The 27,255-nt window shown below is 50.0% G+C and overlaps 1 protein-coding gene and 1 pseudogene across 2 annotated transcripts in view; both read left to right on the forward strand.

Moving 5' to 3' along the window:
* EPAS1 (endothelial PAS domain protein 1) overlaps positions 1-22,589 on the forward strand; it is a 78,515-nt gene extending 55,926 nt beyond the window's left edge. The window contains exons 7-16 of the mRNA XM_081156243.1: positions 7,183-7,289; positions 12,194-12,341; positions 12,988-13,202; positions 14,327-14,517; positions 15,050-15,160; positions 16,653-17,143; positions 18,147-18,273; positions 18,524-18,641; positions 18,925-19,098; positions 20,338-22,589. Coding sequence (XP_081012369.1) covers positions 7,183-7,289; positions 12,194-12,341; positions 12,988-13,202; positions 14,327-14,517; positions 15,050-15,160; positions 16,653-17,143; positions 18,147-18,273; positions 18,524-18,641; positions 18,925-19,098; positions 20,338-20,489 — 1,834 coding nt within the window. The 3' untranslated portion in view covers positions 20,490-22,589. The remainder of the gene's footprint in view (positions 1-7,182; positions 7,290-12,193; positions 12,342-12,987; positions 13,203-14,326; positions 14,518-15,049; positions 15,161-16,652; positions 17,144-18,146; positions 18,274-18,523; positions 18,642-18,924; positions 19,099-20,337) is intronic.
* Positions 22,590-24,276: 1,687 nt separating this feature from the next.
* The window catches only part of LOC308566009 (large ribosomal subunit protein uL11 pseudogene), a 34,177-nt pseudogene continuing 31,198 nt past the window's right edge, over positions 24,277-27,255 (forward strand). The window contains exons 1-2 of the transcript in view: positions 24,277-24,429; positions 24,728-24,848. The product of the transcript in view is annotated as a large ribosomal subunit protein uL11 pseudogene (transcript). The remainder of the gene's footprint in view (positions 24,430-24,727; positions 24,849-27,255) is intronic.

Raw genomic sequence — 27,255 nt, forward strand, 5'->3', positions numbered from 1 at the left:
GGAGGGACATTCTGCTGCTGAGCCCAGGTCTGGCGTCAGAGCGAGCTGGTGCCTCGGTGCCCCGGAGCCATCGCCAGAGCTGCGGAGCTGCTGCAGCTCCGTGACAGTGAAAGCTCCCGGTAGCCCCTGTGAGTGCAGAACGTCCCCAGTGTCACCCCACATGCACTGTGAAAACCTTGCTGCCCTAGAAAAGAACTTGTCATTCCTCGATAATGATGAGATTTTTTTTTTTAAGCTTAAGACTTTGATTATTGGTACAGTAAAGGGAAAAAAAGAATCCTCTGGAAAGGGTAATTCGGAGTTATTCTTTATTCATTATCTTGTTTTAAATGCATTTCAGGTCATTTCCTAAGAGCAAACCACCTCTGGATAAAAGAGGGCGGGGGGACATGAGGAACTGGCGGCCTGAGAGGGGCCGGAGAGGAGAGGCACAGAAAGGGGAGGACCCTGCGCTCACTGGTAGCTGGGCTCGGGCTGGTAGGCAGAGTCCCCCTGGCGCGAAGGAATCTGGTTTCGGGCTTTGTGACTCAGTGTGGAGGTGATACTGCATGTAAGTTCTGCTGGACACACTGCACTTTTAAGCAAAACCTTGCCTTTCACGAAACCTAATTTCATGGCCCACACTCTGAAGGCAGTGGTGCCGGGGAGATGAACGCAGAGGTGTGTGAAGCCGTGAAATGCTGTGCTACACAGAAGTTGTGTTTAACCGATTAGCAGATTAGTTGACAAGGGCACAGACGTGGCTTAGGCCATTTATAAAATGACTACTTTAAGTCCTTAATCCCTAAGTGTTATTTCTCGGTTGCTTTGATGAGGACTGCTATTTTTTAGTTTTGGTAGCTTGTATGGTTTTCATTGTTTGTACTGGGGTGAGGAAAAGATATTCAGAGTGTCGTCCCCCCCCCCAATACCCTTCCAAGATCAATGTTTCAAAACCAAAGCTTGGATATGATAGCTAATGGGGGGAGGGGGCTTTCCATTTTAATCGTAGAATTCACTAGATTTAGGGACATCTAACACACATGAAGGGCTGTGATTTCCCACAAAGGGAATTATTTTCCCGTAAGGAAAATGAGAAAGAATCTGATGAAAATGTAAGGCAATCAGAATCCACAAAGTCACTTTTGAGACCGTTGGGTACTTTTCTTAGATGTCCTGAGATCACGGGCATAATCGAACAAGCAAGCAAAAGAGTCCCGGAGGAAAAAAGAAGCGAGAATAGAGAGGAAAAGGTGGAGTGAAATAAAAAAGGAAAGAGGAAAGAAAAGTGGACACCAATCTTGTGTTTAACTCTCAGAATTCCAAAATCAATTCACCCCGAAACCACCTGAAACATCTGAAACTGAGTGAAGGAGCGCTGAGGGTTCAAAACGCGCTTGTCCTCTCCTTTTAATAAAGGGCCAGAGGACTAGAGTAAGATTAGGTCCTGTGTGAATTATCTGAAACACGGAAAACGCTTCGAAAGTGAATTCTGTAACAGTTCACATGTCAGTCGCATTTATGTGTCTGTGGTCCACCGCTCTAGACGGGGAGAGTCGGGCAGCGAGGCTAAGGAAGACTGTCCCAGTTATCAGCGTCATTGAGGATTCATTTATACTCTGTTTCCGAAAATACTGAGCAACCGATTAATGAACTCTTACTTATTGAGCATCTGCTACGCATCTAACCCTGCGCCGGAGACATTTATAGTAAGGAGGTAAAAGAGATGGTTCCTGATCTCGAAGAGTTTACAGTTTGATACATGAGCAACTTATTGAAAGCACAGTGACTGGTACAAAATAGAGCCTTCCATGCACCCAAAGGAAGGCAAAGTGTGTTCCCAAGTAGTTGAACTTTAAAATGGGGTGCTTCCTCGATTCAGGTGGAGATGCCATCTAGTGGCGAAAGAGAGTAGCTGTGAAGGAAGCCAAACCGTCAAGGAGGGCACAGCAAAATCTGTATTTTACGTAATCCCACCGTGGTATTGTCAGTTTTATGGGTCTTCCTGTATCTTAAAAGTAAATTACGTGGCTAGGATCAGTATTACTGGAGTGGGAGTGGGGGGAAGGCATCAAAATGACAGTAAATATTTGAAATGAACAGAGGGCCATGTAATCTCCGTAGGCAGTGAGAGGGCAGTCCTGCTTTGTTATTGAATTAAGGCAGCATAAGGCATAATACTGTCAGAAGCTTAATAAGTTTAATAAGATGCTTGCATTTCAAATTCTGAGGGTCAAATCTACGATTTTTTTATGCAAAGAAGTGGGAATAGCAAAGATGGTAACAGTGAGGATAATACAGAGAATGTCATTGAAGAAAATTATAAAGAGACATGTTATAAAATAGATACACATCAGTACACCTGGAAGGCAGAAGTACCGATGTCTAGGAAGAAAATAGGCTGCTCATTCAGGCACATAGTGAAAGATTATATACTTTCACGCATATTGAGATACAGTTAATGTATTATTTTTTACTTTTTTTAGAAGATGGGTGGCATCTTTAAATTCAAGGTGATCTTTCAGATTAATACACTACATGTAATTTTCTTAGTTTAATATATAGTCTATTCTAAATATTTTTGCCTTTTCCCTAATTAGCCTTTCTCTACACATCTTATACAAGAGGATATAGTGTGTTTCTTGAAATCCCTGAGTTAGAAGAAATTTTAAATGCTCCCCTTGTGCATCTGTGTCTCCTGCAAAGTCCTGAAATTAGGCTAACAGAGCCTGAGCATATGTATGAGAAATGTGAATCTATTATCCCGTCTAATCTAGTCTACTAGAGATACTCCCCGAAAGGGGCAGCTCTACAAATTCTCTTTGGCATTTATATCAAAGTTTACTAGGCCTCGCAAGTCAAAGGGTATTCCTTCTACACAATCCTGTTTTCTTGCTATATAGTTCAAGGCGAATTTCCTGTGTGTGGGTTCCAAGGTAATGAGAGGCAGGCATGGCATTTGGTGGCCCTCAGAGCAGCTTCAGTCGAGGACTGAGCCTGGGTGACCTTCCTGTGAATAAATTAACCCGGCCCTTAACACATCACACTGACAGGATGGAAACTGATTGCTCACTGACTACAGAGCCGGTTGTATAGATGTTACATAACCATGTAATATTTGAGGGAAGCACAAGGCTAAAAGTACTATTGTTTAAAACAAAATCAGGATAAAAATATATTAAAACAGAAGGCATTGAAATCCGAATTAGTGAATAGTCTGGGTATGAGGAAATGCAGTTTCAAAGCTGATATGCACCTATAAAAAACAACATGAAGCGAACCAAGTGTTGCCCGGGAGAGGCCGCTGCCGGAAGGGTGGGTGGGAAGACAGAAAGCAGATTTAATAGAAGTGTGGCTTATTAGCAAATACATTCTTTGAAAAACAAGTAGGGGGTTATAAAGTACTTAAAACTCTATCCTCTTTAGTAATTTAAATACTCTTACCCATCTTGTTTACATGGTTTAATTTACTTAGCAAATCCTTTACTCGTGTGGGAACAGGAATAAAAACTGCCGCCAGGCCTCGTCTGACTCCAGGCAGCGGCCGCTGGAGTCGGGAGCTTTCCGCCATGTCCCCCAGGGAGCCCGGCAGTGTCACAGGGCAGAGGAGCAGCCACTCAGTCCCCGTGGACTTCTCCTGCCTCTCGAGGCGATGGCACCGGCACCGTAGCCGAGAGTAATTTTCCTCCCAGCCCCCGGTCACAGGTAGTCCCCGCTGAAAAGGGCCTCTGAACATGTTCAAGGGTAAGGAGCCACTGAAGAGCAGTGAGTAGCTGTCACTTTACATTGCGAAGGCAAAGCTACCTAACTCCAAAATCCAGCCCCTGCTGGTCTGACCACGGATTTACTTGGGGTAACGCTAACTTCAGAATTTAATTTCCCCCTCTATTTTGTTTTCTCTTTTCCTCCCTCCTCCTCTGCCCCCGTGGCCGCCTGCGTGGCCTCGCCCGGCTGCCTCTCTGCCCACTTTATCATTAAAGCCTGGCCTCTGGCCTCACTCCTGAAACCCCGCAGGGTGAGCCCTTTTACGTTGCCCTCCTCTCAGAACAGAGCAGCCCTACTGAGTCAACTTTTTAAATGTATCGGTGACTCCAAGCTGATTTTCCCCCCAGTGAGTCAGGGGCTCTTAATTAGAAAGAAAAAAAAAGTTTCCCTGCCCCTGGCGGAGAGAGCAGATGAAAGTTATCACAGCCCAGCTCGGAGGCTGTGGGGACCCCGGGAAATCAGCAGGGGAGGCCCTTCTGTGCTGCAGGAGCGACCCTATAAACAAGCTGGGTTCATCAACCTCCCCACTGGCGTCTGTGTGCCTACAGATGGAGGCGAATGACCATTAGCTTTAAGTTGGGGTTTCCTGGCTTTGTGAAGCCTGACAACTTGAATGTTCGTCAATTGTGTTTGGGGTGTGCGTATTTCCCAGTTTTTATAGTCTGTTTAAAGGAATGAAGGAGACATTAAATATTTATTTTAGTTGACAAGATAAATGAAGGCTGCTACTGGGAAGATAGCTGGCAGTTCTGAAATCTAGGTTTGTTTGTCTACTTCCAAACATGCCCATTGTGTGCCTTTGAATGGATGGGACATTAATTAGATTAAGCATATTTTATTATGAGGCTGATTATAACAAACATTTGCTTTGAACATTTGAATTTAGAGATTCTAATCTTGAAAGAAAATTTAACTTCTTCAGGGAGTAGTCAAATCTTTCCCAGAATAGCCTCATTTTTGAGAGTCTCTCTAAAATTCTAGATCTGTCCAGGGAAAGCAGCTTTTCTGGCAAATCTGTGTGCCTATAAATGGCCAGCCCATTGTCAGCAGGGCCCCCAGTACAATTCTGACTCCCAGGCGAAGCAAGAAAGGCACTAGACCTGACAAAAAAGATATGTGGTGTAGAAAAGGAAGGGCCAGCACTGCTCTACTGTCTCCTTGTTCTCTCCCAATCTCCACCTTGGCTAAGGTGCCGTTGGGCACCAGCCCCGGGGTCAGGGTGACAAGGAACATGTCCATGGCTGATGAGTTCAGAGACTCTCCTCAAGGCCAAGTGAGGGGGCAGATCCTCCTGGCCTGAGACCAGCTGGCTGGCGCAAGAGAGCTCCTGGGATCTCACTGGAGAAATCTGCTCTGGGCTAAGTCAGTGGAGGCCTGAGCTTCTCGGCCCCCTTGGGCTGTCCCTTGTTTGACAAAGGCTTTAATCCCCAAGTCTCACCTAGGCAGAGAACTTGCCTCTTCTCTGCCCATGCCAACACCGGACACACCTTCCAGAATGAAGAAAGGGTGGATTGGACGTCACGGGGTTTCTGCTGAGGGCTGGGTGTGCGTGTGCCTGGGCACCAGCATGCATTGAGGCCGTTAATTGTGTTCTAGGAGGAAAAGTAGAGAATCGGTGCCCAGATTCCTTAGCAGTGCTAGGACAGACAGGGCTCTGGTTGCATCTTAGGTCCCAAGAGAGACTCAGTCCACCGGTCAGCTACTCAAGTATATGCCCAGGTGGGGGAGGCCAGAGGAGAAAGTGGTCCCTGAGTTCAGGGGCCGACAGCCTAGGTAGGATGCAGAGGGACAAATACATAATTCTCTGTGAAATTGTGGTTGCCTGTAAGAACTTCATGAGGCGGCATTGGTAAGGGTTGGAGGAACTGGACAGGGCTCCATGGAGAAGGTGAGGCCTTGAGCTGGCCCTGCAAGAGTCAGGAGTTAGAGAAGAGGGGAAAGAAGACATCGAGGTTCTGCAGCAAGAATGAGGTTACCAGGTACGGGGAGCTGGGAGGAGAGAGGTCCACCCGGGCCGAGGGTACAAGGCCTGCTGAAGCTTAGTTGAAAACCAAATTGCCTAGGAGATGGAGACTAGGTTCTGGGAGGACTTGGAAGTTAGGCAGAGTTTATTTACTCCTGATATGGCTAGAACTAGGGAAAGCTGTAGATGCTTAAATAGGGGAGTGGCAGGACGGAGGTAATATTTTATGATGATTTATTCTGATGGATAGATAGAAACCCCTTTGGAGGGGGAGAGTAGAGACACTGCTTCTGCTTTCCTCTCCATATTATTAATCTCCCACATAGATAAATGATAAGGCCAGACCTAAAAGTCATGCATTCTGAAATAGAGCTTGGAATGGTGAGAATAGCATCACTTCTAACTCACGATAGGCCAAATTGATGAGACAATGAGCCCATTAGAAAAAATATGTGAGATAACAAAAGTTACGAAAAATAACATTTAGGTACAACGTGGGGATGTGGCTAATCTGGTGGTTCTTGGGCAGGACTGGTTTATTTTAATGACCCCAGCACAGAGCAAAGGTTCCTTCATGGTTCTCCATACTTGCCTTCTCTCGGCCCACTTCCCATCAGAAACAGACACCTTACAGGAGGAAGGGAGGGACAGTTAGGACAGCCGAGCCCTGTCATTTCAGAGCTGTGCATTTTTCGAAGAATGTAATGAGAAGGCACGTTTCTATGGCTGTAATTTTATATTTCTTCCTCTCAGTACCTCCTGCCCTCCTTTCTTCCTTGGAAATAGGGAGAGACAAGTAGAAGAACCCATGGAAGGCAGACCCCATGTCCAAGAGGACTCTGAGGTCACTAGGCAGGACATGAGAAGTACCCAGGGGAGTGAAGCTTTAAGCACAGCTGGGGTTCTCCCTGCCCCAGGTTCATCCTCACTCTGTGGTTCACACAGATAAAGGTCATCTCCATGCTTTCCCCACTTGGGCCGCACGATTTTCAGTTTTCATTTATATCGCCCTTTACTAAAATAAGCTCAATCTAGTAATCAGGAGGCCCTTGTTGTCATTCTTGCTCTGTCCCAGGACACATGTGTGGACATCAGTGAATTGTCTGCCCTCCCTGGATCTCTACTCCCATATCTGCAAAAACTGGGGGATATGTGAGAGCCCCTCCCATGATTGTTGGAGACTAGGCATAAGTGTATATTAGGGCTTGGGGGAAGGGAGTCCCCTGAGGAGCTGCTTTTCCTTCCTCCCCCAAACATGACTGCAGGAAGGGCAGGAAGAGTGGGGGTTGGGTGGACCACAGTTGCAGGTTGACCACCATGTGTTTTGTGTGCATGAATGGTGTGAACAGGAAGCCTGTAGTGTTTCCATCTGAACGTGTGCATTTGATTTACCTTCTGGATTTAGCTCCTTGAGCCCCTGCCCACAATCGCATGGTTTCTCTTCCCCACATGCCTTATTTCTTTTTTTAATTCAGAATCACAGAACTGATTGGTTACCACCCAGAGGAGCTGCTTGGCCGCTCAGCCTATGAGTTCTACCATGCACTGGACTCAGAGAACATGACCAAAAGTCACCAGAACCGTAAGTTCCTGGAGTGCCCTGTGTGGCTCCCTTGTGTCTGTGGAATTTGGCCTTGAGTGGGTATGACTGGTGAGGCAAGAGACGACCTGGTCACTTCCCTCCCAGAACCACTGTCTTGGGCAGCAGAAAGACCCAACCCTCAGGATGGTTAGGGAACCAAGGCCGCTTATATGACACCTTCAAGCAAAGGAGAAAAAGGGACCCTTCCTCCAGGGAACACACCCACACCAAGCCCCGCGCTCAGAGAGTAGAAGGTGGGCTGGATCTCAGCCCCCACATACCATCTCCACGGTCTGCACAGCCCTGTGGAACATCGTAGTGGGCCGCACAAGACTCCATGCAACCACTCTGGGTTATGTGCTACAGAAGCAAGTACATGCCTTCAGAAAAGGGGAGGGCTGGGAAGCTCAGGGGAGGAGAGGACAGGACAGGACGCCTGAGTCAAACTCCTTGAAGGACAGAGGGAAGGGAGCAGGACACAAACTTGACAGGTGTGTGAGGTAGGCCATGGCTCTCTGAGAGCTTGCGTGCTGGGTCAAGAGAATTCGGTTGGAGGAGACTGTCAGGCAGCCCAGTGATGGCCGATGGAAACTGTGCTCTGCAGCTTGAAGAAACCAGTCATGAAAAGATTCTGGAGCAGGACTGTCCAGTAGAATTTTCCACCGTGAAAATGCTCTATATCCACAGGTGACCTGTGCCGTACCTGAAATATGTCTAGTGCAACTGAGGAGCTGAATTTTTTAATATAAACTTAATTAAATAGCTACACTTGGTCAGTGGCTACCATATTGGACAGGGCAGTTCTAGTGCATTCACCTGGCCATATCCCAGTTCAGGTTTCCCATTTTCAGGTGATCCAAGACAATTTTCTTGAGTCCATGCAACCCATCAACATGCAAGGACTCTGGGTTTGTAACCCTATGCTTGGTCCACTGAGGAAGATAGAAATTGATGGCATTGATCCCTGACCTAAGGAATCTCATTTCTGAGGAAAAAGGATGGCTGGGGGCTCTGAGGGAGCCAGGTGGCTCATACCTTTAGCCACAGTATCTAGCCTACTGTTAGATACAGTACAGGCACTAAATGAATGATAAACCCGAAGGTCTAAAACACGTTTGGAAAAGAATACTTCAAAATAAGTGCCCACAGAGGTGCAGACAGAGGTGCCGAGAGGATTACAGGATTGGAAATGGGTAGGTCTGAAAAGATTCCCAGTGGCTCTGCTGGTCCTGAACTCCCAGGATCAGCTGTGGCTTGGAGTGGCCATGAAGACAATGGAAGTATAGTTATTTGTCCGTTGTTCCTAAATCCGTCCATCTATCCCAAGGTCAGATAGCTGAAGTTCAGAGCAGCTAACAGGCCAGCAACCCCATAAGCAGTATCTGAGCACAGTCAATAATTTTCTCTTATAGGATGAGGTCTTCTCTTTCCAGTTGGGTTTCTCTGCTGCTTCCTCGTGGCTTTTGGGTTTGATCTGACAGTGAAGCAGGGCCCTTTATATCGCAGAGAAGTTTCTCACTCTGCTGTCCAGCAAATAAATAAACAAGTGACCTAAACTCAGCCCCATTTATGGACCCAGGGTTGGCGGAGGGAGGTGCAGGCGCTCTGTGTGCCCAGCCCACAAGGATGGGGGTGATCCGGCCCTAGCCCGCCCCAGCTCTGAAACTGTAGGATGTGATTCCAGCCTTCACTTTGGGGTTCCCCATAACTTTCTGGTCCGTGACTGTTCCTGACACTGGGACTCAGGGAACTGGGCTCTAGCCCAGCTGCCCCATGGATTCCCTGGGCCAGGCTTTCTGGGCCTTCCCTCCTATAGATGTAAAATCGGGGGAAAGTCCAGCCTCTCTCATCAGCCAAGGGTGAAGTCATAGCAGGGGGCAAACATGAGAGTTTCTGGGAATTCTTGGCAGAAAGTATTATACTTTATTTTCTAGGGTGGGAAAGTAGAGGAAAGAAACTGCTGTCCAAGGGAACAAAAATGATGACTTCTCTCTAGGCATATAAGAAGGGAATTTTTTTTTTTTTTTTTTACTTTCTTCTTCGAAAAGCTCAGATTCATAAAAAAAGAGCTGGGATAATCATTTGTCACATCAGTTTTCTGCTGACTACAGGGAAAACATGGTACTTTTTATTGAATCTGTGTATTTAAGCATTAGGCGCACTTAAAGGTAATTCACAGCCCAAATGGAAATCACAGGCTGCCTTCTTCCCCTGGTGGAACCAAGTAAAGCTGCTCTGTGCTCAGAGGCCTGTACCCAGCCAGCAAGCCCAAGCCCAGCAAAGGGAAATCCGCATGGGTTAGAAACTGGGGTAATGCTGGCTAAAACCAAAATCAGTCTTTCTCTCTCTCCCTCCCTCCCTCCTCACCCCCCTTCTCTCTCTCATTGGGTTTGTGCAAATACGGTTGCACCACAGACCCACACTCATACTGTGAAATAGCTGGAGGCCCAGGTTTGAGGCCGGTCCACGTTGACACACCAGCCTCCCGAATTTCCGCACGTATATGTCTTAGCCTGTGAACATTCACGGTTGAAATTGCTGGGGAAGCTCAGCCTTCAAACCAGATTCAGATAATTGAAAGCCATCATTTCCAAATGGATTAGTAATTTATACATTGTTACTCTCAGAGGGGAGGGGTTGGGGGGATTGGTTTCTCTTTGTTGTGTGAGGACATTATGTGCTCTTAGGAAAACAAGATTAAAGGTCATAAAAAGCCTATCTACCAAGTAGCAGGCCCCTCACCAAGGCTGGCACTAATGAGCAGATGATTAGAAGGCAGGCGTAATTATATTCTACTGACAGAGCAGGCCCTCGCCTGCAATCGCTAGAAATGCAGTTAAAACCTTTGCTCGCTGTGCTGTTTAATCAAGAATAAGAGCCCTGAATTTTGTCTGCATTAAGAACCGTCTAAATAAGTTAACTCCAGCCACTTGAAATTGTGCAAGAATCATTTCGCTGCAGCAGGGGAGCCTCAGTGGTACAGATAAAGTGAAACCAGGGAGGACAGAAGCTATTTCTTGGGGTGAAGAGTCCACGACAGTTCAGGACAGGGGCAACAGCAAGTTTAGATTTCCCAGTGGATTGTGGCTCAGGGGAAGTAGTGAGAGAGTGCGAGACTAGGAGCACAAGACCATCGTCCAGTGCAGACAGAGTCGCGATTGTCCCAGGGGAGGTCAAGCAGGTCACAATCCTCTGGCCTTAGTTTCCTCATGTTAAAAGAAGATTATCTCTATCTTCCCTACAGCACAGGATTTTTTAAAAAAGATTAGACTAGGATGATTCAACCACTTAGGAAAATAGTCTGGCAGCTTCTTATAAAGTAAATATATACTTAGTATATGACCCAGACATTGCACTCCTAGCTACACCCATAAGAAATGAAAAGTATGTCTGTACAAACATTTGTACACAAATGTTTATAGCAACTGTATTCATAATAACCGAACACTGAAAACAACTCACACATCCATTGACAGGTGAATGGATACGCTAATTATGGTACATCCATATAATGGAACACTACTCAGCAATGAAAAGGAACAAACTCCAAATACCTGCAACAACATGAGGAATCTGGAAAACACTGAGTGCAAAGAAGCCAGACACAAAAGAGTACATACTATTGTATGATTCCACTTGTATGAAAACGGAGAAGAGAGCATTTCAATATTTAGTGACAGAAAACAGATCAGGGGTTGCCTGGGACCAGGGGTTGGAATGGGGATTGACTACTGTCAAGAGGCACAAGGATTTTTTTTGATGGAGGGAAATGATGGAAAAGTCACCATATCTTTGATTGTGGTGATAATTACAAAGGTGTGTACATTTGTCAAAACTCATTGAACTATATGCTTCAATGGTGCATTTGTTAACTGACGGTAAATTAAACCTCACCCAAGTCAACTTTAAACAAAAACAAGCTTAGACTAGGAGTCTTTCATTTGGACTATAATTTTATCTACTGTTTCCACTGAGGGGGCTTTCAGCAAACCACTCGATAATTTCAAGCCTCGGTTTCTTCAGGTGTAAAACAGGAATAGTAATAGATTCCTCGTGGTGTTACTGTGTCCTAAATGAGGTGATGACAAGACTTATATGGACAGGTACTGTTATAATTGCTTTGCAGAAGTGAATTCTTCTTATGAGATATTCTTGAACACTACAAAGCACTGTACACATGCAAGTTATGGTATTTCCTGCACCTTCGAGGTGCTTGTTAAGTGAACATCTAGAACAATCTGGGACTGGGAGGCAGTCATAAGCAGGCAGCCTAGCTGGGCAGCCAAGGGGAGGAGGAATGGGAAGGACTTAGGGTTTTGAAGAGGCTGAGTGTAGGCTGCTGGGGGCCCAGCCCTTCTTCAGCCTCAGCCCCTTCCCTCTGCCTTTGCTATGGTCACAAACCCTGTGGCCCTGTGGTGAGAGGCTTGACAGATGACCTGGAACAATCAAGGATATCATTTCATAATAACTGCATTTATTCACAAGCTTAGTATTGGTGGCGGGTCTGCTACAAAGGTCTGCCCTGAGGATAGGCTTTCTCCACACTGCTTGCAAGTACCCACCCCAACCTGGAGTGCTTGACAGAGGAGGGGCCCCCCGGTGCCCTGTGGAGGCTTCCTGTCATTGAACCCTGAGGGGCAAGTAGGGCAGAGCCAGTGTGGGTGAGCGGACTTGTTAAGGGACTGGCAATGGGCCATTTCCTGGCACGGACAGCCTTGGGCAAGTCATTTAACCCCTCTGGCCCTCCTTTCCCCGTATTTAATATGAAGAGTTGGGCGAAATGATCTCTAAACTCCAGTCTTCATGGTCTGATGCCTAGTCCTTCCGTTTCCCCGCGGGCTGCCCTCGCGTGGGGCCCCCACCCCCTACCTCCTTGACCTCAGGCTCCCTTTCTCCTCCCGTAGTGTGCACCAAGGGTCAGGTGGTGAGTGGCCAATACCGGATGCTGGCGAAGCATGGGGGCTACGTATGGCTGGAGACGCAGGGGACAGTCATCTACAACCCACGCAACCTGCAGCCCCAGTGCATCATGTGTGTGAACTACGTCCTGAGGTGAGCGTGTGAGGCCCGTGGGGGACAGGGTGCCGGGGGGCCCGAACTCCCCAGACTGAGGATGGCAGGCCCAGGGAGCCTGGCCTCTCTGAAGGGCTCTGTGTGCTCTTTGTGGTGCTGAACCTTATGACCCAGAGGACTTCCGTGGATGTCCCAGGAGCAGTGGGACACTTGGGATTCTGCCTTTCCAGTGCTTTTTCTGCCCCTTTCCCTGGTCTGTCATCTATGTCCTTCCTCTGACCCATGTCCGGAGGCAGATGGAGCTAAGTTATCACTTAAGTATTTTGTGACTGGGGAAAAACACTAGTGTGTTTTGAGAAAAGATGCAACACCTTCACTCTACAGTACCCGGGGAGAAAGCCGGATAAAGTAATTGCTAGAGTGAAACAAACAGAAACCTTCGAACCCTGCACACCATGCAGCGTCTCATCCTAAAACAGCATCCAATACAGACCTAGTCCAAGAGCACTCTCCACGTTGCTACCTCAACTCCAAACTTCCATTCTGTGGGTCTTTGTAAAGTGACAACACAGTGTGCACACCCACGTGTTTGGCTGAGAGGCTTCGCCATCAGGGTGTCCCTGCGTCTGGGGAAAAGGATTTTGGTAGGAAATGGAAGGTCTAAAGCGCCCTCTTGCCCCCTCAGTGAAATTGAGAAGAACGACGTGGTGTTCTCCATGGACCAGACTGAGTCCCTGTTCAAGCCGCACCTGACTGCCATGAACAGCATCTTCGAGAGCAGTGGCGAGGTGGCTGTGTCTGAGAAGAGCCACTTCCTGTTCACCAAGCTGAAGGAGGAGCCGGAGGAGCTGGCCCAGCTGGCGCCCACTGCAGGGGATGCCATCATTTCTCTGGATTTCGGTGGGTGCTTCTCCACTGAGCTGGGGGTCACTGAACTCTCTTGGGGTGGGGAGGTTATTACCACAACAGGCCTCCCTGGCTACAGCTTTTCCTTAACCAGAGACACCCCTGTTCCTTCCCTGAGTCTCATTAATCATCTGTTAGTGGCTAGACTCTGTGCTGGGCGCAAAAGAACAGCGCACGCACCTGCCACCACATAGTAGGACTGCACTACCGCTGACCTCGCAGAGTGCGGAGCCAGGAGGGCTGTGGAGGGCCCCCTAAGGAGTCCCATCTCTACCACGGGGGCAGGGGCCTGAGATGAGAGAGGGGCACAGCCGGAGATCTGCTCCAAGGCCGCTGGCACGGTTTCACGGAGACGGCTCTCTACTGGGCCTTGAAGAACAAATTGCTTTTCAGGCAGAGGGCTCAACTGAAATAATGTTGGGAGAAATGACTCCAGAAACATGGGTGGAGAAAAGATTCAGGCCCAGATTTAGCCCCATAGGCACTACTTTTTTAAAACATGTGCCTGTCCCACAGGGACTGTCTTTGTAGCCACAGAGTTGGTAGGCCCTCCCCGCTCCCTTGCTGGAAGCACTTCAATGTGTATCTGGGGCCCCCTCCTCCCCAGTGTGGGACCCGCAGCCTTGCCATGGCTGCTGAAGGAATGGGGACAGCTCCTGTGCTTGCCCTGGACTGTCTCTGCCCCTTTTGCTGTGTTCTTGAGAGGCCACAAGAGAACAGCAACTTTAGAGGAGCAGAGATGACAGGGCTGGGAGGAGAAGTCTTGCAGCTTTCCCTTTTCGTGGGAGTACTGAGGCAAACTGCCCAACTCTCCTCTCATAACCTCATCTACATTCTGATTGCTCTTCAACGAAGAGCCTCTCCTACCTAATACACTTAGTCTCTCAAAATTAAATGCTCCAGGAGGGTGTTCTCTTGAAAGGGAGCCTGTACATTGAGTCAGAGCCACAGTTAAAGGCCCCTTTGTCCCAGCTAAGCACCTGATTGCTGAGGGCCCAGCCCCAGGCGTGATTTCCAGACCCTGTAGGAATTTCTTGTGCATCCTGTGCGCTTTCTCTGCCCTGGGAGAAAGCCCAGAGGTTGTGGGTGTTAACCAAGCCAGATCCTTGTCTCCACAGGGAACCAGAACTTTGAGGAGTCATCAGCCTTTGGTGAGACCATCCTGGCCCCCAACCAGCCCTGGGCTGAGGAGTTGAGGAGCCACATTGCCCAGAATGAGGCCGGGAGCCTGCCCGCCTTTACCATGCCCCAGGTGGCTGCCCCAGGGAACACCAGCCCCAGTGCCACCAGCAGCAGCAGCTGCTCCACGGTGAGCCCCCTTGTAGTGAGGCCATGGAAAGGGTGGGCTTCTCCTTCTGGTCACTGCCCAATGGCTGGTCAGTCTGGACAGAAACACTGCCTTCCTCCTGTTCAAGTTATCCTGGAGTCCCCTAGAGGGGTGGTGACACATACCTGCCAGGTATTTGAGCTGTTGGCTTGAATCCCCACCCCTATCTAAATGATACGTTCCTGGAAGGCAGAGGCTGAGTCACACAGTTTTGAGCCCCCAGCTCTGTCCCTGCTCAGGGCATAGAGCTGTAGTCTCCAGGGCCTGGCTGGCCACGACCTTTATCCCATCTGCTCCTTAGACAGGCTCATTTTATGAGGAGACGACCGAGGTTCAGAGAGGTTGATGAATTGATCTCATTCATATAGCTTGTAGGGAGGGCCTCTCTACAAGTACTTGTTGAGTGGAATGGAGTTGATCTGTGGGCCCAAGAATGTATTTCTCCTTCTACCGTGGATTTTGGGGAGACCAGTGTCATACCCTTAACATAGTCACTGTCCTTCCTGGCCCCCAGCCCAGCAGCCCTGAGGACTATTACACGTCTCTGAATGATGATCTGAAGATTGAAGTGATTGAGAAACTCTTTGCCATGGATACAGAGGCAAAGGACCAGTGTGGCACCCAGGTAGGCGGCCATGGAGAAGATTAGCATGGTGCACCGTGCCTGCCAGCTGATGGTGATGAAGGCTCACGTCTGTCTGGCAGGGAGTGGAGACACTTGGCCAAAGCCATGGTCCCTCACTGCCTGAGGGTGCAGGGAAGTCAAACCTGTGCAGGTCCCCTCTCCCACTTCTGCCCTCTGCTTTACCTGTGTCACACTCAGCTCTTCCACTTTTAACTCTCACTCTGTCTCCTACTTACCAAGAGAGCTTTATCAATGCACATGAAGACCACACCTACGACTGAACCTCTCTTTAAGGAAGCCCAACATTTAAAAAGTACATCCAGCAAAGCGAACAATTACTACCTCACAAACTTAATCATCTTAGGAGTCTTTGAAATACTATTTTATTTCAAATGCATTTTAAAATACCTGATTCATAAATTTTCATTTTCCTATAACTTTTCTGGAAAGCATTTATTGCATAGGCCAAATGCTCTTGCACAAACTGTGTAAACAGGACTGAGGTGGGTGGATGGGTGCATGTTTCATGAAACCCAAAGGAAAATCATTAATTGCCATTGTCCTAACCTAGGTTATTCAGATTTCTACCTTGCTCCTCAGCTTGTATCTCTATCTTGCCTGGCACCAGTTCCAGCCATTCTGCCAAACTTTCCCTATTCCTGCCCTTCACTCTCGGCCCTCCCTTCTCCCTCCTCTGAACTCCAGTAGGAGTCATTAGCTGGTACCCAGGCATAACTGTCCGCTGTCTTTAACCATTTTCTTTAGTTGTAATCACTAATACATTAAGCGGCGCCCCCCCAGTGAGGTGGCATTCTCTAAAGGTAGGAACTTTTTCTGCATCTGCTTGTGAGCATTCCCTTTGGTGCCCAGCATGACACTGGGACCTAAGGGCCGTCTCTGAGGACTTGCTGGTTGGAATGCAAGTCCCTCCTGGGGCTGGCTCTCTCTGAGCATACAGATGTGCCTGGCACTGACTGTGTGTCTAGGCCTGTGCCAGGGCACATGAGGAAGAGGAGGAAAAGCGGCCCCTGCCTCTCCGGGAGCCGCTGTCTGCACCACAGTCCTACGTGTCCCATGAGGACAGGGACGGGGCAGTCACTGTGGGCCAGAGTAGGCAGGGATGCTTTGTGGAAGAGGCGCGCTTGCCCAGGTCACGTGAGAGAAGGCAGGGTATGGGCAGGTAGAAAGGAGAGGGGAGATCATTTTGGGCTGGGCGGGGCAATGACACCAGTGGGGGGGTGAGGGGATGTCTGAGTGGAGTGTGGAGACGTGGGGCCCAGGCTGAGGGGATGAACTGCACAGAAAGTCTAGAAAAAGAGTCTGAGTTCTCCTTCTGGTGGGCCAGAGGGAGCCAAGAAAGGAGTCAGAGCAGGAGAGTGCCGCTGCCAAATGGTGCCTAAGATTGACTCTGGGGGGAGGATGGGCTGAGATGGGAGAGGGTGGGAGGCGGCAGCAACTGCTGAGCCTCTCTGCCTTTGCTCTGTCTCCTCAGCTGGATTTCAATGAGCTGGACTTGGAGACACTGGCGCCCTACATCCCCATGGACGGGGAAGACTTCCAGCTGAGTCCCATCTGCCCCGAGGAGAAGCTCGCGCCCGAGAACCCTCAGTTCGTCCCCCAGCACTGCTTCAGCACCATGATGAACATCTTCCAGCCACTGGCGCCCATGGCCTCTCACGGCCCCTTCCTCCTGGACAAGTATCAGCAGCAGCTGGAGAGCAAGAAGATAGAGCCCGAGCACCAGCCCATGTCCTCCCTCTTTTTTGATGGTGGGAGCAAGGTGTCCCTGCCATCGTGCTGTGGCCAGGCCAGCACCCCTCTCTCTTCCTTGGGGGGTAGATTCGACACACAGTGGCCCCCCGACCCACCATTCCATTTCAGGCCCACAAAGTGGGCTGGTGGAGATCAGCATGCCGAGGCCTTGGGGGCATCACCGTTGGGGACCCCAGTCACCTTGCCGCCTCTCTCCATGTTCCAGAAGAGGTAAGTGGCATGACCCTTGGCTGCTTCAGCAAAGGCTGCCCTGAAAAGGGGGGGAACAGATGGGCATCCACTAGAGGGAGATCTGGGGCCCGGAAAGATTCCCTGTCCCATCACCAACTCCCACTCCACAGTGGCCGATCTCCCAGTTAGCCCTGCCCTGAACTCCAAGAGCCGAGGCTACGGGGGTCACCCTGAAGTCTGGGAGGCCTCAAGCGGGAATGTTTTCATCAGGGCACCAAGAGGAGACTGAGGAAAGGAAAAGGGAGAGAAGTAGTTTGTCCAGGCCTTGAACACCAATGTCTCTCCCATGAGAGTACCCCTAGAGCACCTCTAGAGCACCCCACTTACCTAGAATTCATTATCTAAGCCACAGAACACAAAAAGTTATCTGAGTGATTTTCTCAGTTCCCTAATGGAACCCTGGTTGATAAAAGTAAAAAGATGCCCCTGCATTTCAAATCCCTGCCTTTCGGCTGCCCAGCATTGCCCTCCCTGTCCTGCCTTCTCCCAGCTCCTTCAAATCTCCCCACAAGCTCCATTTCAACCAGCTGGGAGCTCACTAGGCTGAGGCACATGGTGGGTAGATGACCTTCACCTCCCAGGGTACATGCCCTTGAGGGAGCAGCCTCACCAGTCCCTGGGTGGGAGCAGTTCAGGCAGGGCGAGATGGGGCAGAAGAAACCCTGCTAAAGACTGATGTCACCTAGCAGAGCAGCTGCAAACCAGGTCAGGCCTGGAGGCTGCCTGGGTGCAGCTGGGCAGGCGCAGGTAACTCGAACTGTTAGCATCTCAGCAGGTGGAAGAGACTGAGGGAGGGCAGCGGAGCTGTAGCTCAGGCCCCGAGGCCCACACCCTTCCTTGAAACTCTGCCCTATGGGTCTTAGAGCCACCGCGGTCAGTAGTAGTTCTGGAAGGACCCTCTGAAGGGCGGGGGCTGAGACGAAGGCACTGGGTGGTGTGTGGCTCCAGACTCCCTCACGGGCCCCTCTCTCGGGCTTGACAGATCTGCAAAGGGCTTCAGGCCTCAGGCCCCGGATGCGATGAGCCCGGCCGTGGTAGCCCTCTCCAACAAGCTGAAGCTGAAGCGACAGCTGGAGTATGAGGAGGAAGCCTTCCAAGACATGAGTGGGGTGAGCCACCTCCTGCCTGGCGCAGCCCTGGGGCAGGCTGGGCGGGGACCGGGGCTGAGCGCAGAGATCCAGGCTGGCAGGAGGCTCTCATGCTCTGTGAGGCTCAGGGTGCCGGCCAGGGCAGCAGGGCGGGGTGGGGACGTGGCCTCTCAGAGAGCCGGAGCGCCAGCCCTACTCTGGGCCCAGCTGCTCTGAGCCCACTCTCCCTGACTCAGCTTGAGGACCTGGTTCTCTGCCCTCCCACACCCAGGGGGACCCTCCAGGAAGCACCCCTTCACATTTGATGTGGAAAAGAATGAAGAGCCTCAGGGACTGTGGGAACTACCCTTCGATGCCTGACCAGCAGCTGAGTGCGAATGTCCCCAGGGGTGAGCAGCAGGCTGGCCCTCCTGGGGTTGGGCTGGAGTGACTGCAGGTGGAAGGGCTGGGGGCTCAGCGACCCACCTTGGTTCTTCCACTCCCTCACCACCCACCTTCCACACACCCAGCGTCCCCTTTCCACTCTGGCTCAAACAACACCCTCAGAAATCTCTGGGCTTCAAGGCCCCGGGCGCTAGAGGGGCTGGAAAGGAGGGAGGATGTGGGGGGCTTTGCAGTCTCTCCCCTCCCTCAGGTTGGCACTGCCCTCACTCTCCAACATTGATCTTTCAGATGAGTTCACCCAAAATCCCATCAGTGGCTCTAGTCAGCCTCTGAGACACCTGCCACCACCACAGCCACCGTCGGCCATGGGCCCCGAGGAGAACGCCAAGAGCAGTTTCGCCCCGCAGTGTTGCGCTTTTCAGTACCAGGACTACAGCCTGCCATCAGCTCAGAAGGCGGCAGGTGGGCGCACTCAGGGACCAGAGCCTCCGTGCCAGGGTCTGAAGTGTGTGGGAGGGGCAGGGGCAGGGGGAGGGCCAGGGGATGGGCGTCACAGGCTGACAGGTCTCCGCTCAGTACGAGGGTGAACTTGCTGCCGTGAAAGGCTGCTATCTTAGGAGGGGTGAGCCCTCCTCCCCAGAAGAATTGCAGCAGGGGCTGGAAGGCCATCTGTCTACAGGGCTTTGAAGGGACCTTCCAACAATCAGGTGACATCCAGGGCTCCTTTGATCCAGACAGTCCTTGAGCTTGTGTCTTTTACTCAGTTCTTAATGTTATCAAATTGCCCAATGCGCTGTTGACTCCCTGGGGCATCACTGAGTTCAGGTGGGAGCTGAGCAGAGGACGTGCAAGGAGAACATGCTGCTGGGGGAGGGCGGCTCTGGGAAAGTCACCCTGCTGGACCTTCCGGAGGCTTAGTCACCTGGCCGCCTTCTATCCCGGGCCTCATTAGTCTGTTACCATCTTGCAAAACGTAGATGTCACAAAAAGGTCGCATAAACACAGTTCGAGGTTGTGGTGGAACATACCAGACCCCTGCCCTGAAAGGGGGCCATTTCCTCAGTGATATGGTTTGGGGCAAATTGCTGTTCAGTGCATCAGAATCGAGGCTTCTGAGCCACCCACAGCCCTGGGCTTAAATTCCAGCTGTGCCATTTCCCAGCCCCACCTTTAAGTGAGAGGTTTGCATTCAGTAAATAATAACCCGCATTGTCATTCCTGCTGTGAACCCAGACGTTTCCTTGAGCCTTAGAAACCAGGGGGAGGTACGCAAAAGAAGGGGGAATAGAAGGGGAGCGTGAGCTAGTGTCCATTGCTACTGGGGGGTTCAGAGAGGGCGGGCCCTGCCGGCCCACGAGGGGGTGAGGGCGAGTGGGCGAGGTGGCGTGGACCATGGGAAGGGGCTGGGAGAAAGGGGGCCCTGGGCAGGGGCGCTGCACACAAGCCAAGGGAAAGTGGAAGCCTCCATAAAGGGGCTCGATGAAGGGCCCCACCCTACCACATGCAGTAGGTCACCCATGTAAGACGACATTGGAGAAACGGGGAAATTAGGGCTGCCCCACCGGGACCCCCTAGTCATGAGAACTGGAAATGCCTCTAGCTCTCCACACGTGTCTTCATCCCTGCTTGCCTCTTACGGAGCAGAGCCTTTACCGAATGTTCGATTTAGTTTTTAAAATATGGTACCAACCGTTCTTTCAGGTATGGCAAGCCGGCTGCTCGGGCCCTCGTTTGAGCCCTACCTGCTGCCCGAGTTGACCAGATATGACTGCGAGGTGAATGTTCCCGTGCCAGGAAGCTCCACGCTCCTGCAAGGCGGGGACCTTCTCAGAGCCCTGGACCAGGCCACCTGAACCAGGGCCTTCGGCCGGGGCTGGCATCCCTGCCACGCCATCTGCCACCTTCACTCTCTACATCTATTTTTGCAACTAGGTATCTCTAACACCAACACACTTTTTACAAGATGTACTTACCTGGCAGACTTGCCCAGGTTACCAAGTAATGGCCTTTTTCTGAAGACACGTAATCATCCATATTTTTGAAATACACAGTTGTTTTACCTGCTGTTTTACTCTGTCAATCAAAATGTTCTTAAATTTTGTAAGATTTTTCCCCAACTTCAATTACTTATAATTTATATTATCCATAGGCCTCTCTTATGCACACACAATATTCATACTAACAAGTTGGGTGTATGTTTGTTCTACTGTAGGGAAAGCTTTGGCTTCACTGAACTAAAAAGATTTTGTTGTTGTTGCCAAAGAGAAACAAAATAATTTTGTTTTCCAAGCTTGATTTGTGGCCTTGCCCTCTCACGGCCCTTCTCTTTTCTTTTTTAAAACTAATCACCATATTGTAAATTTTAGCCTTTTTTTAAAAGACAACTCTTTGCTCTAATTTTGATGACTTTTGGGGAAAAAAAAAAAGAAATGTGAAGGGTGAACTCCAGTGTATGTGCTTATCCGTGAAAGTTGTACAGTGAGGCTTTTCCTAAACTGTTTGGTGTTTCCCACCCCCCGCATTCGGTGGATTGTTTTTTAATTATTATTATTCAAAACCATTAACTGAGCTTTTTTTTAAATTTATATCTGGGTTAAGTGTTTATCATATATATGGGTACTTTGTAATATCTAAAAACTTAGAAACGGAAATGGAATCCTGCTCACAAAATCACTTTAAGATCTTTTCCAGGCTGGTCATTTCCTTCTTCCTGCTGGCACTGCAGAACTGCACGGCGCTCCCACGGGCCTGTGCTAACACTGCTCACGGGTCCTCTGGGGGCTTTTGCTTTGGGGTCTGCCATAGGGTGACAAACAATCTAAGGAGTGGAATCATTAAGTGGGAGCGCTGCAAGCTGTCTTTTCCTCATGTTCTATATGTATTATGTATGTATGTATATATTTTTATTGCTGCCAAGAGGGTCTGATGGCACATCATGGGGTAGGGGTGTGGGAGTGGGCCAATCTAAGGGACAGGAAGTGCTTTAACTTTTCTTAAGGTCTTGTTGCTAGCCCTTCAAGTGCACTGAGCTATGTGACTCTACTGGGCTTTCACGTGGCACATTTGGATATTTCCAGAACTACCGTGAGATGGTTTAGATGGGAATTCATGAGAGAAAGGAAGGATTCAGAAACGGGGCAGTGACCCAGCCCATGTCCTCCCAGCTTACCACCGCAGAGCACATGGAGCGGGACCGAGCGGGTGCAGAACGTGGGGGCAGCTGTGCCGAGCAGCGCGGCCCGGCGCCCCGGGCGCCCTCAGCCTGCCCTCAGATCACCCTGCCCGAGGTGCAGCGCCCCGCGGTGACGGCAGGCAAACCTGGGGCGGCCCAGCCTCAGGCCCCCCCGAGGTCGGTCTGTCACTTGAAGTGACCTGTATAGGTAGGAAGCACTGGAAATGGAGTGTTCTCAGAGCACTTTAACTCACTGGGTAAGAGGAACTATACCTTCAGTTTCTAAATACCAATCACACAGAGCTTATCTAGCTTGGGTACAATGAAGTTTCTAGACATATACACCTAAAGCACAACAGGCCAAGAACTGGGTAAGCCTGGATAGACTTATTGCCAAAAACAACACCAAATTTAAATTTCAAAAGAAATCTAAGTTATATGAGGAAAAGTATCTATTCAGTGTGTTGCCCAAGTCATACTTAAGCACCACAGCTTTGTCCCCACGCGCTGGGTGACAGGGCCTGACGGTGACTGCCAGGTCAGTGCTGGTGGTGGGTCCTGTGTGCACTGCCTCAGCATTAAGGGGACTTCACCCTACCGTTTTACTAAAACACTCTGAAAAATCTTCCAAGCTTCAATATTAACTTTACTTGTCAACTTAACGACTTCATGTACGTTACTATTTTGTTGAATTCCTACTGACATTATTACTGTATGGGAGCTTAACTTTATAAGGAAATGTATTTTGACACTGATATCTTATTAAAGTATTCTGATCCTACTACTGCTGGTGGCTTGTGTTTCTTGGGGATACACCATGGGTCACCCCGACGGAAAGAAAGCAAAGTATTTATTAAATAGTTTCCCAAAAATGGACATCGGCACTGTTCTTTGTGAGACAACTGAGGCCAGCCGGCAGGACGATGGGTGAAGGAGGGAGACTAATATTAATACTTGGCAACTGCTGAGACTGGGAGGCCATGTTACACCATCCACATTTCTATCTGCCACCAGGCCCTTTTGGTAGCCGATGGGGGACCCAAGGGGAAAAGGCATGGTCCCTGCTGTCAGAAAACTACAAGAAGCACTTTGAGAGCTGGGCTGGCCCGTATGTGTGGACACTCTGGGCACTGTGGTGAAGGGAACCTGGGCTCTAGCAGTCGGAGAGGACTTCAGTTACGAGGAGCCGGGGCTCAAGTGGGGTCTTCCCAGGTAGAACGGGAATGGGAAGGGCAAAGGCAAAACCTCAGCCAGAGACAGAGCACAGTGGAAGCTCCAAATGGGACGTGGGCAGGATGGGTTCCCTAATTCAAATTTTACTTTTCCGAAGCTTGATCTGCTTATGAACAGATAGCTCTCCACGGTGTGACTGCGGGGCTGGGGGGAGCCCAGCCGCCTCTGCTCACAACCATGCACTTGGTTTGCCTGACAGTTCAGTCCACACAGTGTGGTCTCCCATGTACCTTATTAGCTCTCTTGATCCTCAAGCTGAGCAGTCCTGTGAGCACCCAATTCACGGATGAAACAGCCAAATTAAGTGGCTTCCACAAGTCATGCCCTATCGGTGGGAGAATGAAGCGTGAGCCCAGTCTTAGCCGTGCTTCTCTCCTCTCACACCAATAAGAACACTTCCCTGACCCCTTTCTTCAGCCCCACTCCACTTCCCTGCTTCCCTTCACGGGGAAACCTCTTGAAAGAGTTTGTGTATTGCTGTGGTCTCTATGCCCCCACCCCAGCCAGCTATTTCTCAATTACTCCCCTCCAGCTAATGTCCTTAGCTCTCCACCGAAACTTTGAGGTCAACATCGATGATAATCTCCATGTTGCCCAACCCAAGGGCCAAATTCTTCTCCTTATCGGATTTCTACCAGCACGTACCTGGCCCAGGGCTCATTCTTAGGACCCTCCTCCCCTCTGGCCCAGGGCTCATTCTTAGGACTCTCCTCTTCTCTGCCCTCATCTCAGAGGTATATTCCAGCCAATCTCATGGAGTTAAGTACAACTTACCTCTGTTGATGGGCAAATTTCTATCTTCAGCCTTAACCCTATGAGGTAGGGACTGTTCTCATGCGCCTTTCACATGAAAGCAGACACAGGCTCTCAGACATTAAGGAGCTTCCCCGATGTCACACAACTAGAAGCCCCAGAGTCAGGATTTGAACCCAGGTCCGTCTGGCTGTTTTCTTTGCCAAATAGAATATTCCTGTCTTTATTGCTTTACCCTTCAGACCTCCTTCTGGTTCTTTTGCTTACTCTGCTCACCTCTTCTCTTCCCAAACTTGGTGCCTAGACCTTCAGATTGGATTTTCTGGACTCTGCCTGACTCCCACTCACCTCTGCCTCCAACTCAGACTTCCTGAAAACCTCACTGTTTTTTTCTGAAGCTGTTCTGTGAGTGACACACCTCAGCCAGGCCTTCAACAGCAGGGTTACCTCTGAGCATTGGCAAGTTCAGGACTCAGACATGGATGGGCACCACCCTGGAACCCAACAACTTCAGTGGGCTGTGGGTCTACAAAGCATCCTTGGGCAAGGCCATTGGCCTTAACCACCTGAAGACAGTGGTTGTGTCCTCCAGCCTTGTGTCTTCCAAGCTCCTTGCTTACAAGTCCAGCAAGGGGGTGGGAGGACTGTACTAAGGCCATTGTCCCCAGTGATGGATTACAGGAGCTTGGCCTCTAGAAGCACTCAAACTCAAGACAAGCCCTCCCTGCTTCCTTCATGTTTTGTCTCAGGTGGTCCAGTGAAGATAGACTAAAATGCTCCTGATTTCATATTTTACTTTTCAAAATGCAGGTGGCTTAGGAGTAGGTAGGTATGTGCCCACATGGGCAGGTGTGCAGGGACAGAGGCAGGCCCCTGGGTACAATTAATCCTTCAGCTTCCGGGGCTCCTCCTGACTCTAATGTTCTCCTCCAGGCAGACAAGCCCCAGCAAGGTGACACCTTCCCAGCTTTTGTCTTGGTTGGTAGTCTCCAGATGAAAAGTGTCTATGGGGGGCGCTCAGACCCCAAGCTAAGGAAGGAGGCAGCCTCAGCTGGTGAAGGGCCAGCCCTGGCTCCCTCTGATCCATACGGGGCAAAACTTACCCTCTCCTGAAGCACGGTCTCTGATACACATTTCACACTGGGGGTGGGAGCTTGAACTGTGGCCTTTACTAGAGAAAGCAGGCCCACTTCCTTCACAACATGTAAGAGTCAACCATCCACCCCTGCTCTCCTCTGCCCTTGCCCATCCTCTGCTCTTTGTGAAAAAGAATTTTTATCAGGAGATAGTATGAGAGTGATTAGGTTAACCTGGCTCTTCCATTCTAGAGGCTGCGGTGACCCCAGTAAGCCGGGGCTGGGTGTGTTTCCCCAGGTTGGTTCAGCACGCAGAACAGGAGTAGGTGCCTACTCCTAAGGCACCTGCATTTGGAAAAGTAAAATACGGAATCAAGAGCGTTGAAGTCCATCAACTGGGTTACCTGAGACAAAACCTGAAGGAAGCAGGGAGAGCTAGGAATGATGTAGCCCAACGCCACCATTTAGCTTTTCAATCTCCTCACCCTAGAAATGAGGAGACTGAGGCCCGGGGAGGCCAAGGAGACTTGCCTGCAGTCAGTCACACAGTGAGGGGTGGCAGAGCTGGGCACAGAACCCAGGCCAGCACCACAGGGATTGAGGCCAAACTCACTGTCATTGAAATGGGCCAATGTCCCAGCCCCGACGCATGTCCTCTGCCCATGACATCAATCTCAATTTCTCAACCCATGTACAGACTCCCCCCCACACACAGTTCTCACCAACCTCACCACCACCATCACCACCACCGCCACCACCTCACAGGTCTCCAGCCACTTCCTGCCTCTTCCCTCAGGGCACTTTCAGTTCCTCCAAAATGATCATGATCACAGTCACCCGCATTTCTTCAAGATGTTCTTCTGAACTCAGTGGCCCCTATAGGGACTGTTGGCCTCACTATGACCTTGGTGAAGTCTAAATCATTTCTTTCACTTCTAGACTGAACTTTCCTTGGTTTCCCAGGACCCAGGAACATAGGGTTTTGAAGTCCAGTTGACCCTGCACAACACAGGGGTTGGGGGTGCCGACCACCAGCACAGTCGAAAATCTACATATAACTGAATCAGACCTTTGCATGTACAGGTTCCCAACTGTGGATCAAAAATACATACTCCCCAACCACACACATACACACACTTTTTTAAAATGATACTTATTTGGTGAAGTTACGACCTCTCTCTCCAAGAGCTTACCAGCCAGTGGAGTAAACAAAATAAAAGTAACCATGGGTACCTCAGACCCCTCGAGACAGTATGTAATAATGGAAGCCCATGGCCCACACTTTCCCAGGCAGCCCCAGACTCAGATCCTGTGCTTCAGTGTCCCCAAGTGGGCACTTTACTTGGGCCAAAGACCCCACTTTGGGTTCAGAAAGCATGAAAATCATAGATGTAAATGAGCCCCCAGTTGCCTTAGGGTGGACTCTGGGTCCTATGGGTGTTCAAAGGCGGCCAGGAGAGATCAACCTGGGCTGCAGGAGCAGAGAAATCCCCCACCAGATCGGGGAGGGGAGGGGATTGGAGAGGCGGAGTGGGGGAGGCACCGGTGATCCTTCGAGGAGAAGTGAACCAGGGGAGCAAAAGCCTAAGGACAGACTAAGCAGCACATGCAGGGGAGCCCGGGGCCCAAGCAGGGCAGGAGCTGGGACGGAGGGCGAATGCGGCAGGGCAGCTGGTCACTCATAGCGCAGGCTTGGAGCCAGACAGACCCGGTTCAGATCCTGGCTCTGCAGCTTCTAGTTGTGACATTGGGAGCGCCCCTTAATGTCTGAGAGCCCGTGTCTGCTTTCCTGTGAAAGAGCATGATGAAAGTCCCTGCCTCACAGGGACATGCACATGCCCAGGCTGTGAGCTCCTGCACCCGGTTCTCTCTGTTGCTGTCGTTAGTAGGATGTAATGTCCAGACTATGGAATCTAGTCACTAAATCGTAATAACTTTGTATGGTGACAGGTGGTTACAGACTTATGCTTACCACTTTGTTGGGTATATAAATGTTGGACAACTATCTCATATGCCTGAGCCAATATAAGACTGTATATTAACCTTATTTTAATTTTTTTTAAAAAAGCAAATTTTGAGAGTTCAGAGGTGGCTAAAATAACATGGAGAAGGAGCTCTGAGGAATTAGGGGACACAGCATGTTGTTAGGGTTGGTAAACTGGTGTTACAATGACACTGAGCATAGCAATGGAGAGAGATACGAGCTGGGAACTGAAATCACTGAAGGAGGCGTGACCAGAGGTCAAGGTTGACAGCTATGAGGAGAAACAAGAGGTTCAATGACATGAGTGGGAGGAAAAGGGAGAAGAGGTTTGGAAGCAGCACTGAGAAGCTAGAAGGATCCCTCCACCTCTGGGCCCTGCCTGATAGCTGCCTTTGGGAGAG

The sequence above is a fragment of the Miniopterus schreibersii genome (genome assembly GCF_964146895.1).
Source record: "Miniopterus schreibersii genome assembly, chromosome: 13".
NCBI classification, from domain to species: domain Eukaryota; kingdom Metazoa; phylum Chordata; class Mammalia; order Chiroptera; family Miniopteridae; genus Miniopterus; species Miniopterus schreibersii.